Raw genomic sequence first — 19,598 nt, forward strand, 5'->3', positions numbered from 1 at the left:
TATTGGAAAGGCGGATTTACAGAGAGGAAGATCTTCCGTCCGATGATTCACTCCCCAAGTGAGCGCAATGGTCGATGGATGCTATGCCTATCCAAAGCCAGGAGCCTCTTCCGGGTCTCCCACGCGGGTGCAGGGTCCCAAGGCTTTGGGCCGCCCTCGACTGCTTTCCCGGGCCACAGGCAGGGAGCTGGAAGGGAAGCAGGGCTGCCGGGATTAGAACCGGCGCCCATATGGGATCCCGGGCGTGCAAGGCGAGGATCTTAACCACTTGCGCCACCGTGCCGGGCCCTCAAGTAACTTTTAAACATTTAAATATTTTTCTTCCTTGGAGATGTTTTAGATGAGAAGGGAACAAATGTTTGAACTCAATGTATAGTGCCACTCTCCTCACCTTGGCCTGTAATAGTTTTGGAGACCCACGCATAGAGAGGGCTGGCTGGGACAGGTCATGCGTTACAGTGGCTCAAGCTAGTGATGGAGAGGCCTGTGTCCCATATGGGAGTCTCTGGTTCCAGTTCAGACTGCTCTGCTTGTGCTCTAGCTCCGTGCTGGTGTGCGAGTGCTCCTGACACCCACATGGAGACCCACATGGAGTTCTGGCACCTCTGGCCGTTGCCCATGAACCAGTGGATGCAACAGCACTGTCTCTATAACTGTGTTTTAAGTAAATAATAAGTCTTTTAGAAAAAAAAAGGTACTCTGAATGGGATGGTAGCCAAGGTTGAGAAGGTGAGAAAAGCCCCCATGTTGCAGAGCCTTTGGTGTAGGCTGGCAGCTTGCTGGGACTGGTAGGCATTGCTGCGTGTCTCTTTTTTTTTTCTAGGGGATGTTTCTTCAAAGTTTGATATTGGTTTGCTCAGAAGAGAAGGGTTTTTTTTTAGATTTTTTGCTGTTTAAATGTTAAATATGTGTGAGGAATTCTTGAAATCTGATTTAAGAGTACGTCTTTAACATCCTCCTCTGTTTTTTCCAGGGGTGAGCCCCTCCAGACTCCGAATAGGAGATCAAGAGTTTGATTCATTGCCTGCTTTACTGGAATTCTACAAAATACACTATTTGGACACTACAACATTGATAGAACCAGTTTCCAGATCCAGGCAGGGCAGTGGAGTGATTCTCAGGCCGGAGGAGGCAGAGTATGTACGCGCCCTCTTTGACTTTAACGGGAATGATGAAGAAGATCTCCCGTTTAAGAAAGGAGACATCCTGAGAATCCGGGATAAGCCTGAAGAGCAGTGGTGGAATGCAGAGGACAGCGAAGGCAAGAGGGGGATGATTCCAGTCCCTTACGTCGAGAAGTATAGACCTGCCTCCGCCTCAGTATCGGCCCTGATTGGAGGTAACCAGGAGGGTTCCCACCCACAGCCAATGGGTGGGCCGGAGCCTGGGCCCTATGCCCAGCCCAGCGTCAACACTCCGCTCCCTAACCTCCAGAATGGGCCCATTTATGCCAGGGTAATCCAGAAGCGAGTCCCTAATGCCTACGACAAGACAGCCTTGGCTTTGGAGGTACATAACGTGCAAAATGTAGAAAGAAGAGCTCTGCTGCAGGTCTCCCTTTCAGGCCTCTTAGAGCTTTCTAGGAATTCTGATACAAGCACCAACCTTGTAATGTTGTACATGTTGAACATTAAGCACTTGTTTTGGCATTTAATGTTGGGTTTTCTATTTTTTATAGAAAACCTGTTTTAGGATGAATGAATAAGCTTAAAACTGCATAATGGAATGCTTTGATTGATCTACTAATCACACTTTGATTACTTTAATAATAACATGATTTCTAGTAATTAACCTGAAATTTTTCCTCATCTATGTCTTGCTCTCTGTCCTTGTCTTAGAAGAAGGTGGGTTCACACAGTTGAGTGTAATAAGGGGTCTCTCTCAGGGCACTTAGAGCATAATGTCTCACTTGGAGGGACAGGAAGCGCCTTTGGCTGTGTGTGGAGTAAGAATTCAAGAGAAAAGGGAACTGTGACGTGGTCTCTGTCGTCCAGTGTATTTTATAGAAAGAAGCCAGCTTCCTCCTCAGGGGTTAGTTTTTGCCTTCATACTGGTGAATAGTTCTCTTTGGTAGCCTGTATTTTTTTTTCCACCAACTATTACAACATTGTGTTCATTCATTTATTTATTTCTTTAGTACTTGGCTTTGCTCTGTTTGTTTCTTCCCTCCTTTTCTAAGATATGCAGAGCTAGTGACTGGGCGCAAAAGCTAGGTGAAGAGTGGCATGCTCTCCCATTTTCTGAATGAACTGATACGATCACCCAACTGTATGAGCATAACTAACTTTGGTAAGCTCAGGCTGGAGTTAACGCGAGCACAGATTAGCAGAGAAGCGTAAGAATGTCTTTATAAACTGAAATCTCTGTGTCTATTTCCTTTGAGACATTTTCCTTCACTGAAGAGTAGGCATTGTCTTCTGTTCAATGGAAGTATTAGTCCACAGAATGAGCTAGAATTCATCGGAACCAGTCTGACATTACTGAATTGGAAATATTTACGTCCTGATCTAGAATGTGCCAAGTAGAAGGCTAGTTCTGTTTTGTTTGTTTGTTTGTTTGTTTTCTTTGGAAAGTCAGATAAAGAGAGAGAAGGAGAGGTGGATTCTTTTGTCCTCTGGTTACTCCCCAAATGGCTGCAATGGCCAGAGCTGAGCTGATCTGAAGCCCGGAGCCAGGAGCCTCTTCTGGGTACAGGGTCCCAAGGCTTTGGGCAATCCTCTACTGCTTTCCAAGGCCACAAATAGGAAATTGAATGGGAAGCATGGAGCAGCCACGACATGAACCAGCACACATATGGGATCCTAACTTGTGCAAGATGAGGACTTTAGCCACTAGGCTACTGTGCTGGAACCGAGTTTTTTAGTTTGCCTGAAAATGAGTACTTTTTGAAGGCATGTTTTTTTGGTCCTCTTTTGGCATAATAGTGTCATGTCTCTGCCTTGTTGTGAAAAGAAATGTGTGTTGTCTTGATTACCTCACGTGTTTTTCCCATTTAAAAGTTTGGAAGATGTGAAGACAGGTTCCTAACCTGTGTTTTCAGTTGAGTTCAGCGGGTGATAACGTCTGTCTGTGCTCTGCACGCGGGGGCGGCTCTGGGCCCTTGCTGTAGACCTGGTTAGCTCTGCTGCAGCGAGAAAACACCGGAGCAAGCCCACCACGCCCAGGCCAGAGTTTCCTCTTCTCGTTGAGAGAAATATTTTTAATGACATTTGCCTTGATTGCAGGCTAACTGTTTGAGCTGTCCTGCTTTGAAATATAAATCTTAAAAGATTTCAGTAGAACATTTCTGTGTGATATAGATTTCCTTTTTCATTTGGATACTGTTTTTTTTTTTTTTAAAGATTTTATTGAAAGTCAGATATACAGAGGAGAGACAGAGGGGAAGGTGTTTCATCCGTTGATTCACTCCCCAAGCAGCTGCAATAGCTGGAGCTGAGCCGCTCTGAAGCCTGGAGCCCAGAGCCTTTCTGCGTCTGCCATGCGGGTGTAAACCAAAGTGCAAACCAAGGTTTTGGGCCGTCCTCGACTGCTTTCTCAGGCCATAAGCAGTGAGCTGGGTGGGGAGCAGCACTGCCGGAATTAGAACTGACAACCATGTAGGATCCTAGTATGGGCAAGGTGATGCCTTCTGCCACTAGGCTACTGCGCTGGGCCCTGTATGTTGATTTTTGTTTTATTTTTTTTATTGGAAAGACAGATACACAGAGAGAAGGAGACAGAAAGAAAGATCATGGATATGTTGATTCTTTCCCCCGTTGGATGCAACAACTGGAACTGAGCCAATTTGAAGCCAGGAACCAAGAGCTTTTTCTGGGTCTCCCAGGCAAGTGCAGGGTCCCAAGGCTCTAGGCTGTCCTCGACTGCTTTTCCAGGCCACAGGCAGGGAGCTGAATGGAAAGGGGGAAGCTAGTACCAGAATCGGCGCCCGTATGGGATCCCGGTGTGTGCAAAGCAGGGACTTTAGCTGCTAGACAACCATTCTAGGCCCTGTATATTGATTTTTAACTAAATATGTTTATTGGTGAAGATAGCTTCTTTTAAATAATATCCCAAATAATAGCTTTAAAACACCTTCTCTTGGGTTCTTAGGAACAAAAATAGTATTAAGTTAGACAAATGGAATTCTAGAACTGGAAATAATCTTAGAAGTCTGTATTCTATAGAAGAAACTTACTGTCTAGATGAATGGAGTAAATTTTCAAGCTATTTGAGATGGGTATGTGATGAGCCCAGGTCTGTCTTGGTACCATTTCTCAGACTGAAACTCCATCTTGCTTCTTGCTCTATTGTGACAGCTTCGCTGGCCTCCTGACTGCAGTTGTTGTAAAATTTCACTGACAGCATCAACTCAGCTGTGTCTAAGGGAAGCCTAGTTTTCCTTTCTAATCTCTTACTGTGGGTAATGTCAGGAGATAAGATTATAGGCTGGTTTTTAGGGCCTGGCATGGTAGCCTATAATGACTAAAGTCCTGCCTTGCATGTGGCAGGATCCCATATAGGCACTGGTTCTTATTCCAGTTGCTCCACTTCCCTTCCAGCTCCCTGCTCGTGGCCTGGGTAAGCAGTCAGGAACGGCCCAAAGCCTTGGGACCCTGCACCCACGTGGGAGACCCAGAAGAAGCTCCTGGCTTTGGATCACCTCAGCTCTGGCAGTTGCAGCCACTATGGGAATCAGTCAGTAGATGAAAGATCTTTCTCTCTATAAATTTGAGTTTCCAATTATAAATAAGTAAATAAATCTTAAAAAAAAAAAAGGAAGGACAATTGATGGTCAGTATTGGGTAAAGTTGGCAGTTCAGCACTGGCTCGTTTCCCCTCTTCCACTTGCAGTCCAGCTCCCTCTTGATGGTCTGTTAGAAGCAGCAGAAGATAGTCCAAGTATTTGGCTCATGTCACCTTTGTGGGAGATTTAGGTGAACCTGGTGGCACTTGCTTCAGCCTGACTTCGTTCTGGCTATTGTGGCCACTTGGGAAAAGAACCAGTTGTTGGAAAGGTCTCTGACTCGCTCCCTCTGTAACTCTGACTTTAAAATAAATAAATAAATAAATAAACAAATAAATCTATTTTTTTTTTTAAAGATTTATTTTTATTTTTATTGGAAAGGCGGATATACAGAGAGGAGAGACAGAGAGGAAGATCTTCCGTCCGATGATTCACTCCCCAAGTGAGCGCAACGGTCGATGCTATGCCGATCCGAAGCCAGGAACCTCCTCCAGGTCTCCCGCGCGGGTGCAGGGTCCCAAAGCCTTGGGCCGTCCTCGACTGCCTTCCCGGGCCACAGGCAGGGAGCCGGATGGAAAGTGGGGCCGCCGGGATTAGAACCGGCGCCCACATGGGATCCCGGGCGTGCAAGGCGAGGACCTTAACCACTGCGCCACCGCCCCGGGCCCAAATAAATCTATTTTTAAAAAAGATTTTAAAAAAGTGTTTATTTTTATTGGAAAGAAAGATATACAGAGAGAAGGAGATGCAGAAAGATCTTCCTCTGCTGATTCAATCCCCAAGTAGTCACAATGGCCGGAGTTGAGCCAATCCAAATCCAGAAGCCAGGAGCTTCTGTCTTCCACATGGGAGCAGGGTCCCAAGGCTTTGGTTCTTCCTCTTTTGGTTTCCCAGGCCACAAGCAGTGAGCTGGATGGGAAGTGGCGCGGCCAGGGCAAACCTGCGCACACATGGAATCCTGGCACATGCAAGGTGAGGACTTATTAGCTTAAAGCTACTGTGCTGGCCCAAAGAAATAAATCTTTAGAAAAAAAAGATTAGGAGGTTAGCATGATACTCCTTTGCCTGTGGTACTGGCATCCTATATGGGCAGTGGTTCAAGATCTGATTCCTGCAAGTCCAATCTAGCTTCCTGCTAATGACCCCGAAAATCAGTAGATGGTGGCCCAAAGCATTGGGACCTGGCACCTGTGTGGGCGACCCAGAAGAAGCTCTTGCCATTGGACCAGCCTGGCTCTGGCCATAGCAAGCATATGGACAATGAACCAGCAAATGGAAGATCTTTCTCTGTCTTCTCCCTTTTGCTCTATATAATTCTGATTTTCAAGTAAAATAAATAAATAAATTTTTTAAAAATTTAAAGATACATTTTTTTTTTAATTGGAAAGTCAGGCATGTATAGAGGAGAGACAGAGAGGAACAACTGCCATCGGTTGATTCACTTCCCAAGTGGCCGCAGCAGCCTGAGCTGAGTTGATCAGGAGCCAGGAGCTCTTCTAGGTCTCCCGCATGGGTGCAGGGTCCCAAGGCTTTGGGCTGTCCTTGATTGCTTTTCCAGGCCACAAGCAGGGAGCTAAGTGGGAAGTAGGGCTGCCGGGATTAGAACTGGCGCCCATATGGGATTGTGGCATGTGCAGTGCGAGTACTTTAGCCACTAGACCACCATGTCAGACCTGCAAAAATACTGTTAAAAAATTTCCTGCCTTCATCTGGCATATAGATGTTTCCTAAACAGTATATTTATTCATAAAGCTGAGAACCAGAGAGACAAAGGCACCTTCCATCTTTGTGTTCACTGTAAATGCTCAGGCAGCCAGGGCTAGACAAGACCAAAGCCAGGAAGCAGGAGCTTCATCTGGGTCTCGCTTGTCTGGTGGCAGTATCCCAGCTTCTTATCAGCAGGCTCGATTGGAAGCAGAGGCAGCACTGAGTCCGGTATGGGATGTGGGTGTCCTGAGTGGCCACCTAACCAATTACTCCAGAACGCCCAGCTATAATACAAGCTATTAGGTGTTTTCTCTCTTCCCATGATCCACATTTCTCTCGAGGGTTGAAGGCTATGGAAAGAAGGAATGAACTTCTAACTACCAACGCGGAACCATTCTTCTAGCACTATGGTTCAGCCAGCCGTGTTTGGGGAGATAGGATAATGAATGGTACAGACAGTAAGTTACATTCTGGTGTCTTGTGATGAAAACAAACATGAGATAAGTTCAGATATTCTAATGTTGCCAAAGAATAATTCTGGAAATAATACCAGAATAATGCAGAAGCATCTTGCATTGTTTGATTTTTTTTCTTTCTTTCTTTTTTACTTGAAAGGCAAAGTTACACAAAGAGAAAGAGAGCGGGAGAGAGAAATCTTCCATCTATTGGTTTGCTTTCCAAGTGGCTGCAACAGATAGAGCTGAGTAGATCTAGAGCCAGGAGCCTTCCCCAGGTCCTACACATGGTGGGGTAGGGTCTGGCATGATGCTTCAATTGGCTAATCCTCTTCTTGCACTGGGATTGTAGCCTGTTGAGCCTCAGTGCTGGCTCCTATGCCATTTATTTGATTTTTTTTATTTAAAGATTTATTTATTTTTATTGGAAAGTCAGATATACAGAGAGGAGGAGAAACAGAGAGGAAGATCTTCCAATTGTTCACTCCCCAAGCAGCCGCAATGACCGGTGCTGCACCGGGATCCAGGAACTTCTTCAGGTTTCCCACATGGGTGCAGGGTCCCAAGAGTCTGGGCTGTCCTTACCAGGCCACAAGCAGTGAGCTGGATGGGAAGTGGAGCTGCTGGGGGTCAGAACCGGCGCCCATATGGGATCCTGGCGTGTTCAAGGTGAGGACTTTAGCCATAAAGCCACTGTGCTGGGCCATGTCCAGTCACTTAAAAAAAAAAGATTATTTATTCATTATTATTTGAAAGGAAAATTTTTCAGAGAGAGACAGGAGAGATAGCAGAACTCTTCCATCCATAGGTTGACTCCCCAAACCTCAGTGGTCACAGCTGACCTGATCCAAAGCTGTGAGCTAGGAACTTTTTCTGGGTCTCTGATATAGGAGCAGGGGCCTAAGGACTTGGGCCATCCTCAGCTGCTTTCCCAGGCCATAAGCAGGAAGCTGACTTGGCTGCAGAACAGCTAGGACTAGAACCGGCGCCCAGACTGAATGCCAAAGCCACAGAATGGAGGATTAGCCTGATGTGCCATCTCACCTGCCCTCTTAGTCTCCTTTTCTTTAATGTACTAGTTGTATAACTTTTTGATTCATCCTGGCATTTTGCCTTTTAGAAGATTTGAGAGTAACCAAGGAACATCTTGGATCTTCTTTAGCCTAGCCCCTAATCTCCAAGGTCCACCTGCACCTGGGGATGATAGGAACTGCTTTGAGTCCTTGGTGACATGCATTAATGATGACATCAACTCTATTCCACATGTGGAGCCATTTGAATCCTGAGGTACACCCTTCCGTTAAAGAGGGGGAAATGAGATTGGAAGGTATGATAATATGAGCTGCAAGTGCTTGATAGGTCCTCTTTGGCTTTTTCTGGAATTGTAGCAGTAGATTTCTAGAATATTGATGGAGACAATCATTGCTTTGCTGCTTCCATTCTCTTTGGTCATCTTGATTTCATATCAGAGACACTCAGTGTGAGGGATTACGGAAGTAACCCAGGTAGCTTCCAGACATTGAAGGCAAGCCTTCTGGCATCTTCACAAATGGTTTGTTTTTGAAATGTTTATTTGCTGATTTATTTTCATCTACTTGAAAATAGGGCGGGACTGGCGGCATGGCCTAGTGGCTAAAGTCCTCGCCTTGAACGCGCTGGGAACCCATATGGGCGCTGGTTCTAATCCCAGCAGCTCCACTTCCCATCCAGTTCTCTGCTTGTGGCCTGGGAAAGCAGTGGAGGATGGCCCAAGGCTTTGGGATCCTGTACCTGTGTGGGAGACCCGGAGAAGGTTCCTGGCTCCTAGCTCCAGATCGGTACAGCACCAGCCATTGCAATCACTTGCAGAGTGAATCATTGGACGGAAGATCTTCCTCTCCTCCTCTCTGTATATCTAACTCTGTGATAAAAATAAATAAATCTTTCTAAAAAATAAAAGAAAAGCAGGGCAACAGGGAAAGGGCTGCAACATCTTGGGGCTGGGCCACAAGGAACCTGGGAGCCAGGAATTCCACCCTGGTCTCCCTTGTAATGGCAGTGATTCCAGGACCTCAGTCATCACCACTGCACCGCACGCACATTCACAGAGAACTGGATCAGAAGCAAAACTGGCACCCCAGTGAGGAATGGGGGCGTCCCAGCTGGTGGCAAAGTTGGTACTCCACAAGGCTCAAGCACACCGACTTTGTCTTTTTTTTTTTTTTTTTTTTAATTTGACAGGCACAGTTGAAGAGGAATCTTCAATTTGGTTCACTCCCCAACTGGCTGCAACAGATAGGGCGGGGCCAGACCAAAGCCAGGAATTTCTTGTGTGTGTCTCACATGGGTGAAGGGGCCCCAGCACTTTGGCCGTGTTCTGCTGCTTTTCCCAGGCGCCTTCTTGACTCTGGGCTTAAGGCATTGGTCTTGTTACCTGTCAGGAGAAAACACACTACTCTGTACTGTTGCCACATTCAAGATTTGCACCTTCCTGGGCCAAGCAAGTTGTTCCTCCGCTAAACTTTCCACCGGCTCTCCTCCACTCTTCATCCCCACTCCCTGGGTGACAGCCCCTCCGTTCCAGATAGTTGCAGTGTCAGGGAATTTATCTGTTCCTGACTCTGTCATTGTTTGCTTTGAGCATTTCATGATGAGGGGGAGGCACTGTACAGGACCATTTAGGTTTTTGTTTTTGTTTTTTTAATGATTTGTAATTTTAAATCAGCAAGACAGAGAGAGAGAATCTTCTATCTGCTGGCTTACTCTCCAAATTGCCACAAAAGTCAGAGCTAAGTGGATCCAGAGACAGGAGCTGCCACAGGGTGTTGCACATGCCTGCAGGGCGTCGAGGGCTTAGACCATCTTCCACTGCTTTTTTAGAGGTCTCAGCAGGGAGTTCAATCAAAAGTGGAGCAGCCCATATGGGGATGCTCATGTCACAGAGGCTTAGCTTGCTACATCACAGCACTAGTCTCAGGATTGCTTAGTAATTATTATGTATTTGAAAGGCAAGCACCTGGTGTGGTAACTAAGTGGCTAAAATCCTTGCCTAGCACGTGGCAGGATCCTGTATGGGCCCCGGTTTTAATCCTGGCAACCCTGCTTCTCATCCAACTCTGCTTGTGGCCTACGAAAGCAGTCAAGGACTGCCCAAAGCCTTGGGATTGTGCACCCACTTTGGGAGACCCAGATGAAGCTCCTGGCTCCTGGCTTTGGTTTGGTTAAGCTACGGACATTGCGGCCGCTTATGTGGAGTGGACCATTGGATGGAAGATCTTCTGTCTCTGCTTGTCTATATATCTGCCTTTCCAATAAAATAAATAAATAAATTTTAAAAATAAAAAAAGCAAAGTGGCTAAAGCAAGGGGTTGGTTTAATATATATATCACCCTTCCCTTTGAAGACATGTCGAAACTTTAATTTGGGGGTCAGGATTGTGGTATAGCAGGTGCTTGGACCCCTGTACCTTGTGTGAAACCTGGAAAGAAGCTCCTTGCTTTGGCATGGCAAACCCGTTATTGTGGCCCTTTGGAAAGTAAAGCAGCAAGTGGAAGACCTCTATAGCTCTGGCTTTCAAATAAAGTTTGACTTTGTATCAGGTAGAATAGTGAACTTAAGGTTATCCTAAAGAATCATCTTCTACAAAACAAAACTTGAATGAAATAAACAGACCTCTTTTTTTTTTTTTGTATGTGACAACTTTTTTGCTTTTAAAAACAAAAAATACAAAAATGTGATTCCCAAGGCTGTGGTGGTGGCCTGACTAGGGACTGGCCCATCCCCATCCTTGCCACTCCTGGAACCAACACTATTCCCCTTTTCTCAAGTTTTTTTTTTTTTTTTAAGCGACAGAGGGTAAACTTCCATCTGTAGGTTTATTCCTCAAATGCCTGCAACAGTTGGCATTCAATCAGGACTGAAACGAGGAGCCAGAGACTCAATCCATGTCTCCCTTGTGGACTCATAGGAACCCAGTTACATGAGCCTTCACTGGTGTCTCCCAGGCCAGCATGGGCAGGAAGCTAGAATAGGGAGCCAGAAGTGTGAATCATGTTTCAGTGTTGCCATATAGGACACTGGTGTCTATCAGGTGGCCCACACACCTTCTCCTTTTTTTTTTTTTTTTTAAGATTAATTTCTTTTATTAGAAAAGTAGGGTTACAAGAAGAGCCATCCATCCACTGCTGAACTCCCCAGATGGCCCCAATGGTCAGCACTGAGCTGATTTGAAACTGGAAGCCAGGACCTCTCCGGGTCTCCCACGTGGGTGCAGGGTCCCAAAGCTTTGGGCTGTCCTTGACTGCTTTCGTAGGCCACAGGCAGAGAGTTGGATGGGAAGCAGGGCCGCCGGGATTAGAACCGGCGCCCATATGGGATCCTGGGCGTGCAAGGCGAGGGCCTTAACCACTGTGCCATCGCACTGCCCCCCCCCTTTATTTTTTTAAGGCTTGTTTGTTTGGGGGCTGTGGTTTAGCAAGGACAGCTGCCACATGCAGCACCAGATTCTCCAGGGCACTGGGTTGTGTCCCTGCTAGTTTATGTCAGATTCAGCTCCCTAATAATGCAACTGGGAAGAGTAGAAGATGGCCCAAGTGCTTGGGCACTTGCATACCTGGGGGGAGTTAGAAGCTTCTGGCTCCTGGCTCCTGGTTTTGATCAGCCTCGCTCCAATCCTTACAGCTATTTAGGAGTGAACCAGCACATGACAGATCAATCTCTCTCGCTCTCTTCAAATAAATAAATTTTTTTTAAAAAAGATTTATTTTTCTAATTTGGTAAGTCAGATATACAGAGGAGAGACAGAAAGATCTTCCATCCAATGATTCACTCCCCAAGTGGCCACATGGCTGAAGCCGAGCCAATCTGAAGCCAGGAGCTTCTTCCTGGTGTCCCATGCAGGTGCAGGGTCCCAAGGCTTTGGGACATCCTCACCTGCTTTCCCAGGCCACAAGCAGGGAGCTGGATGGGAAGCAGGTTGGCCGGGATTAGAACTAGTGACTGTATGGGATCCTTGGTACGTTCAAGGCCAGGACTCTAGCCGCTACACTATTGCGCCTGGCCCAATAAATAAACATTTGTTAAAATAATTAGGTTAAAATTTTTGATTATTTGAAAATGTATTACTTCTTAAAGTTGGAGAGAAGAGCAGTCTTCCATCTTTTGGTTCACTCCCCAAATGGCCACAGTGGTCAGCTCTGGGCCCACTAAAGCCAGAAGCCACAAGCTTCCTCCAGGGCTTCTACATGGGTGCGGAGGCCTAAGCACTATGTCGCCCTCTGCTGCTTTCCCAAGCCTCTGGCAGAGAGCTGGATGGGAAGTGGAGCAGCAGGGACACCAAGCAGCACCTGTATAGGAGGCTGGTATTACAGGCAGTAGCTATACTAACTATGGCACAGTGCCAGCCTTCTTTCACTTTTTAGTTTAGGCATAGAATCTTTTCACAATGTATAATAGTCTTAAGTAAATAATTCTGTGAATTTATGTGTACATATACTAATGAACTGTGATAATCACCCAGATAAAGAATATAAATATTTACATAAAAACATTTACTATAATACATATTTACTAATATGTATTATATATTGTTACAAATGTGTGTAATATATAGATATGTAAATTATATATATCATATATATAAATATATACTCTAAAATCTTTTTAAAAAGGGAGTGAGATGGAGAATTGCAAGTCTTTAATAAGGAATATTCACTGAGATATAGTTTTGGGGCTCTTGTTAATCCAGTCTTTTGCAATGCTAAATTTTAATTTTTGTTAGACAAATTTACAGAGAGGGAGAAACAGAAAGATCTTTCACTCCCAAAATGACCACAAAGGCTGGAGCTGAGCTGTTCGGGATCCAGGAGCTTCTTCCCAATCTTCCTCGTGGGTGTAGAGTCCCAAGGACTTGAGCTATCCTCTGCTTTTCCCGGCCATAAGCAAGGAACTGGATGGGAAGTGAAGCAGCTGGGATACAAACCCACACCCATATAGGATGCCATCATTGGGAGGTGGAGGAATAAGCAACTGAGCCATTGTGTTGCTCCCCCCTCACACACACACACAACACTAAGATGTTTTAAAAGGGAGTGGATGAGATATAGTCTCCAATCTAAAATCGGAGATAAAGAAGCAAAATTTTGGGTTATCTTTGTTGGTGAGCAAAACTATACTTTAGTGCCTTGTCTTTGCTTGTCATTCTTGCCCTGCTTGGATGTCAGGAGCTTTGAGCTGAAGTTTGCTGGACATAAATAGAACCATCCCACTAGCAGCATGTTGGGAGCTGGGCCTGGTCAGACTGTGCATCCACATAGGAGGCCTCTCCCTTTGCACTCTCAGCCTTCCCATCACCTGTGGACACAGGCAGCTGCCACGCTGTCATCCCCTGTATTTTATTCCTTGTTTCTCCCTCTTTCCTTACCTGTTAGCGTCACACACAAGCACTTGGGGCCACTATGGTTTTTAGATAGATCTTTAAGAAATTACAGGCAGGGGGCTTGGCACGGTTGGCATAGCAACTGAAGTACTCACCTGGAACACATCAGGATCCCATTTGGGCTCCGGTTCTAATCCCAGTGACCCTACTTCCCTTCCAGCTTCCTTCTTGTGGCCTGGGAAAGCAGTCAAGGACGGCCCAGAATCTTGGGTTCCTGCACCCCTGCAGGAGACCTAAAGGAATTTCCTGGCTCCTGGCTTTGGATCAATGCAGCGCTGGCTGTTGCGGTCACTTGGGGAGTGAATCATTGGATGAAAGATCTTCCTCTCTGTCTCTCCTCCTCTCTGTATATCTGACTTTGCAATAAAAATAAATAAATCTTAAAAAAAAATTACAGGCAGGCCATAGGCAAATTTTTCCCTCTGTGAGATCAAATTGGTTCTAGTGGGAGACCTACGCCTGGACCACAGTTGACTTTGGCCGGCAGTTGCTTTAGAGAAATGTTTAGGGACCCACTGGGCCCTCAAACTGTAACTGTAAAGTTTCTGGTACAGTAAAAAGAACATAAATGAGCTTTCAAGCCAAATAGTCTGGGGCTCAAATCCTGGCTATGCCATTGACCGTGTGACCTCAGGGATGTCAGCTGATTGCCCGGAGCCTCAATCTTCTCATCTGTTAAATGAACTGGATTCTTTTCTTACGAGGTTATTATGAGGATTAGAAAATAGTTTGTATTCAGTGTCCTCCTTTGTACTATATAGTAACCTAACAAGCAGTTACTTAATAAAACAGAATGAGCAGTTAGTGGTTAGAAACCACTTCTGTGTTAACAGCTTGAAACGTTGATGATCAGGATGGTCACAAGGTTGTTAAGGCTGTAACATCTGGAGCCTTTTTGCATCATTGTTGACTGTCTTCTCAGAGGTGAATACTTCTGTCAGACGAACCCTGTTCTCAGTTTCCTAGCAGAATAGGATTATATTCTATATTTTTTGAACTTTGTGTCTGATGTGCCAACAAAGGACTGAGGCAAAAATGATAGTTGATTTTTTTTCCCGTCTCTCATTTTGGATAATGTGCAGATGTCAAGTGATGCTGGGGGAGCCCCAAGACCTGCCATTAGATGGTAGGATGGGGAGGAGTTCGAAGGCAGTGGCTGGTCCAGTAGCTTCTGAAGAAGGTGTGGGCTTGCTTTGATTCTGATTGGACTGGGAGTTTTGGCCCATGCCTGCTTAAGTGGAAGGTGCTTGTCTTGGTTGGGAAATGATAAGAACACTTCATTTTGGGGTGCTAAGTAGGATGTATTTGCCATGGTCTCCTGCAGCAGCAGTAGCACTGACATGGCCGGATGTGTTGGAGAGAGTGGGCTTGTAGGTTGTGCTGTTGCTCTGTGCCGTGGAGCTGGACGAGCGCCTCTAGGAAGCTGAGGGTAGTGTCTACAAGGAAAAGGAAGGGTAATGTGTTACGTTGGCATTGCTCATCCAGAGACACTTGAGGTTTCTGAAGAGTATAATTTCCTGCAGACCTTTCTACTTTCTGTAATTCTGTATTTTTCTGCACTGCTTAAAGCACTTCTTACTTCTGCCTGTATTAACCACAAGTAATCAGTCTGGTGGAGGGGTCTGGGGAGGTAGGGAATGGTAATTTCTGTAACAGCAGCCCTAGAGCAATCATGTGGGCAGGGGATGCCTAACCAGAAAATGGAGATTTGTAGCTTGCATTCTTTACTGGAAATAAAGTGCTCTCCTTATTCTCCTCCTGCAGGTCGGTGAGCTGGTAAAGGTTACGAAGATTAATGTGAGTGGTCAGTGGGAAGGGGAGTGTAATGGCAAACGAGGTCACTTCCCATTCACACATGTCCGTCTGCTGGATCAACAGAACCCTGATGAGGACTTCAGCTGAGTATAGCTCAACAGTTTTGCTGACAGATGGGAACAATCTTTTTTTTTTTTTTCCAACTGCCATCTATACAATTTTCTTACAGGTGTCAAAAGCAGTCTAGTTTATATATAAGCATTCTGTTAATACCTGTGATCTTTCTTCAATTGAACTACTCCATTCCTAGTCTTATTTGACCATATTCAGGGTACGAAACTGGAGGGTTTGAGGTTAGCTTGTGAATGAACAGGTGGTAGCAGTCATGCATGCCGTGTGCATCAGAAGGGTTAGGTGCATTGCCTCCGTTCCCTCAGGAACCTGTGGAAAACTCGTGGACAGGAGAGGAGTATCGCACACTGCTTGCCCTGACTTACTCAGCAGTTTGTGTGCGTTCTGAGACCACACTGTCACATGGCAGTAGCCTGTTGCCTTCCACCTCCGTGAATCATGCACCGTGTGAATAGTACCCAGTGGGATTGCTGTTCCATTCATGGATCGGGACCGTTGTATGACTCACTCTGACATTTCAAATCCTGAGAATTCTGAGAACACTACTAGAGGCATTTGTCTTCCTTCCTAGTCAATGCTTCATACTTTTTCTTGGGATTCTTTCAACCCTTGTCATTCTTGTTCCTCCAACTACAAATAGGTTAATTCTTAGATAAGTGTTTTCCTTCCTGATGAGAAGCAGAATGTGCAGAGCACTTGATTGAGTGCATAGCTTTAAGCCAGTATTGGACTCACAAAACGGACGGCCAAACCCCCAGCTCTCTGCCTTCCTCCCAGGGGTCAGTATGCTCACTCTGCTGCAGCAGCTGCCTACACTCCTGGCTTTTGGAGCCCAGCAGGGCTGTTTCTCCTGAGTGGCAGTGTTCTGTTTCAATTGGAACCCTCAGATTCTGTGTAGAGTGGAAGGACCAATCACTTAGAATATTTCTTGGAAGGTTTGGGGGCCAAATTCTGCCCTCTGTGTTATGTGCAGCTTGTATAAAAATGAAGGTAGAGCTACATGAATTTGAGGATAGGGTTAGCACTTTGAAAACTATTTGAACCAATCATGAATTACGTATGTATTATTCATTTCACATGGCTGGAATAGTTCTTAAAGTACATCACATTATAAACTGCCTTCATTTTTTTTTTTTCTTCACATTTGGTTTACAAACTCTTTAAGTATGAAATGGTTTATATGGGGTCAGATGCTCCAAAGAATAGACTATGAGACCAAAAATATTTTGGCTTTTTTGTCTGCCACCTGAAGTTAACTTTAAAAGTTAGGTCCAAGTCTATAAAGCACTTCCTGGTCTGTGGTGTAGAGTGACCAATGGAGACATCTTATACTTTGCTTTGGACCTCATTTTAGGAAAATCATGTACCTTTCTAATTGTCCTGTGCAGGTTAATGTGATGAGTTTGCTTTTTTTTTTTTTTTTAAACAATATGCCAAATTGTGGTATCCCAGTGACTAGCACATTGGAACACAGTTCATGTGCAGGTGTTTAGATGAGTGATTGAGGGGGATGCAGAAGCTTATTACATGACATAAGAAAGCTAGTTGGCACAGGACTACACACAGTATCGTAAGGAAACTAATGAGATAATGCTAATTTATTTTTACCTCACATTAAGGTAATGCTTGATAAAGATATTAATATTCAACTTTAAAATGTTAGCAAAGTGCTATGCACATGGTGGGTGCTCAGTAATGTCAAATGGACAGATTTGCAATGTTAGACATAATTCCATCTGACTCCTTTGTTAAATTTTCATTAAGAGTATAAATACTGTAACATTCAAATACACATTAAAACTTGTTTTCCTGAAAGTATGGCATCTAAAATATTTGTAGAAAAACTTTGTCACAACTTATTTGAATGTTTGTATTTTATTTTGTCTTTGACATTGCGTTGTAATATCTTCTTCATCTTATGTAATATTAGTGGAGTGAGCAACTCTTCCCAAATCATGAGACTTTCTCAGTGAGCAGTTGTCTGGAGCCTTTACGTGAACTGTTGGGTTGGATTTAGCTGTGTGTGGCGGTTGTTGGACCTCAAGAAATCAAAGGACTTCTTATTAGTGTCTTCCCCCCACCCCCCAAAAAAGTGCTAGACTTCCTGTTCAAGTGCTTATGTACATTGTCACAGAGCAAAGTAAACTGAAATTGGCTGCTATATTTTATATAATCATTTCTGCAAAAGCCCATTTTTTTGGATACTAATATTTGACATGTTTAATTCTTATTAATTTGTTGGAATTGTTTATTGTTAATAATGCAAATAGATAATTTTTAATTATCCACAAGTAATATTTCACTATTAATGGTTTGAAATGGGTGACAAGCAAACCAATTTGAAATAAAATATGAACATGTGCCATTGTATTATAACACTATACACTTTCTTGACAGTTAAATTTTAAAAAGTTTTTTTGTAGCATGTATTGTATATGTTTATAGTATATGTAGTAAATAAAAATATGGCCAAATACTTGGCTTGGTGATCTTTTGGAAAGAGTAATCTTTGAATGTTTTTCACAGAATCCTTAGTGCCTAGGGCCTAGTAGGTTTATATCCCCAGTAGCCTAGGAGTAGTCACATGATCAGAGAAACAACGACACGTTCTGTTGGGTGCTTGTCAGGTGGAATTAACCATTGGTAATGTTTTCTAGGGTCTCCAGACGACATGAAATACTGATTTGAGAAAAGCATAAGAAGAATCATGTGAAGATCTGGATGTTGGAGTGATGAGGACAGATAATATTAGACTTATGTACAAGTGGGTCTAGCTGGCATTGACAAGATGAAGATGAGGTCGGGGCATGCCAAGCAAGTGAGAGGTTTGGATGGTCTCCAGTAGGGCTTTAAATGTTAGCATAGAGGGCTATGATTTCTTTACTTTTGAGTCAGGGAGCATTTGCTCAGATAGTACAGGAAATACAAAATAAGAAATAGGTTAAACATTACTATATGTGTTGCCATGGTAGCTTAGATATTGATACACCTATAAGGAACAGGGTTGCTAGTTACTTATACAGTATTCTGCCTTGGGCTGTATATACAGCATGATGTCAGCACAAAGCTACACAAAGGAAATTAAAGGAATCCAACTTTACCACATTCAAGCATGCCAGCATGATGATTTGAGTGAACTTGATTTATCAATCAATAATTGACTTCCAGGGTGACTGCACACATCAGGTTGAGCTGCTGACTGGAAGCTTCGATCTCATGTCAGTATGCCTTGCTTCAAGTCCCACCTCTGCTTCCAGTCAAGCTTCCAGCTTGTGCTCAGGTACTTGAGCTCTTGCCACCCCATTGAGTTCCTGGCTTCTCATTTCAGTCTGGCCCAGCTCCAGCTGCTGTGGGCATTTGGGGAGTGAAACAGCAGCAGATGGACATAAACTGCCAAGATCTTGTTTGAACATGAATGTTGGTTCTATAGTCAGGTACTTACTCTAGCTCTCAGTTTGTGACCCTGACTTTCAGATTTAATTTATTTACTGGAGATGAGGTAGGGAGCTAGAGAAGTGCTAGAGGTTTTGTGGTATAGGAAAATAGAGAACAGGAGTTGAGTGTGTACACAGATGGCTTTAGTCAAAGACTATTCAGTGTTTCTATGGTCATACTTAGATTGTAGAAGTGTTGAATTCAAGTGGAATGGACACTTAAATGTTGAATTAACAGTTAAAGGTAAACTGGGTTTGATTGAGCTTTTCTATCCTTCAAAGTGTGAGATTTTGAACATTTTATTAAGAATTTTTTTAGATGTTTATATTGAAAAGATAGATTTTAGAGAAGAAGAGATAGAGAAAGATCTTCCATCTGCTGGTTCAATGCCCAAGTGACTACAATAGCTGGCACTGAGCAAGCCCAAAGCCAGGAGCTGCTGCTGGGTTTCCCATGCGGGTGCGGGGTCCCATGAGTTTGGGCTGTCCTCCACTGATTTCTCAGGCCACGAACAGGGAGCTGGGTGGGAAGTGGAGCAGCTGGAAATCAAACCAGCACCCATGTGGGATCCCAGCACTTGCCAGGTGGGGATTTAGCTACTGAGCCATTTTGCTGGGTCTTTTTATTTACTGAAAAAAAAAAATCAATATTTAAATGAGCTCTCAAATACATCATAGAACTGCCTTAGATAAATTATTGGTAACTGTGGAAAAAAAAAGATTTATTTGTATTGGAAAGTCAGATTAGGTTTACAGAGAAGTGTCAGGTTTACATTTGCTCACTCCCAAATGGGTACAGTAGCCAGACCTGAGCCAATCCAAAGCCAAGAGCTACTGCTGGGTCTCCCATGCAGGGGCAGAGTCACAAGACTTGGGCTGTGCTCCACTGCTTTCCCAGTTTGTAAGCTGGATGGGAGGTGAAATAGCTGGGGCTTGAACCAGCAACCATGTGGGATCTTAGCAATACAAAGGTGAGG

The 19,598-nt window shown here is 44.4% G+C and overlaps 1 protein-coding gene across 5 annotated transcripts in view; it reads left to right on the forward strand.

Annotated features, from left to right (window-relative positions):
• The window catches only part of CRK (CRK proto-oncogene, adaptor protein), a 29,501-nt gene extending 10,522 nt beyond the window's left edge, over nt 1–18,979 (forward strand). For 2 of the 5 annotated variants that reach the window (XM_041001789.1, XM_041001790.1), the window contains exons 2-3: nt 974–1,509; nt 15,065–17,654. In XM_041001789.1, the coding sequence (XP_040857723.1) occupies nt 974–1,509; nt 15,065–15,202 (674 nt within the window). In that variant the 3' untranslated portion in view covers nt 15,203–17,654. Of the gene's footprint in view, nt 1–973; nt 2,581–15,064; nt 17,655–17,844 lie in introns of those variants that run through there. The other 3 variants (XM_041001792.1, XM_041001791.1, XM_041001788.1) reach the window with 3 other exon arrangements.
• The last annotated feature ends 619 nt before the right edge of the window (nt 18,980–19,598 follow it).

The sequence above is a fragment of the Ochotona curzoniae genome, unplaced genomic scaffold (genome assembly GCF_017591425.1).
Source record: "Ochotona curzoniae isolate NIBS_2020 unplaced genomic scaffold, NIBS_Ocur_1.0 scaffold_2453, whole genome shotgun sequence".
In the NCBI taxonomy this organism is placed as follows: domain Eukaryota; kingdom Metazoa; phylum Chordata; class Mammalia; order Lagomorpha; family Ochotonidae; genus Ochotona; species Ochotona curzoniae.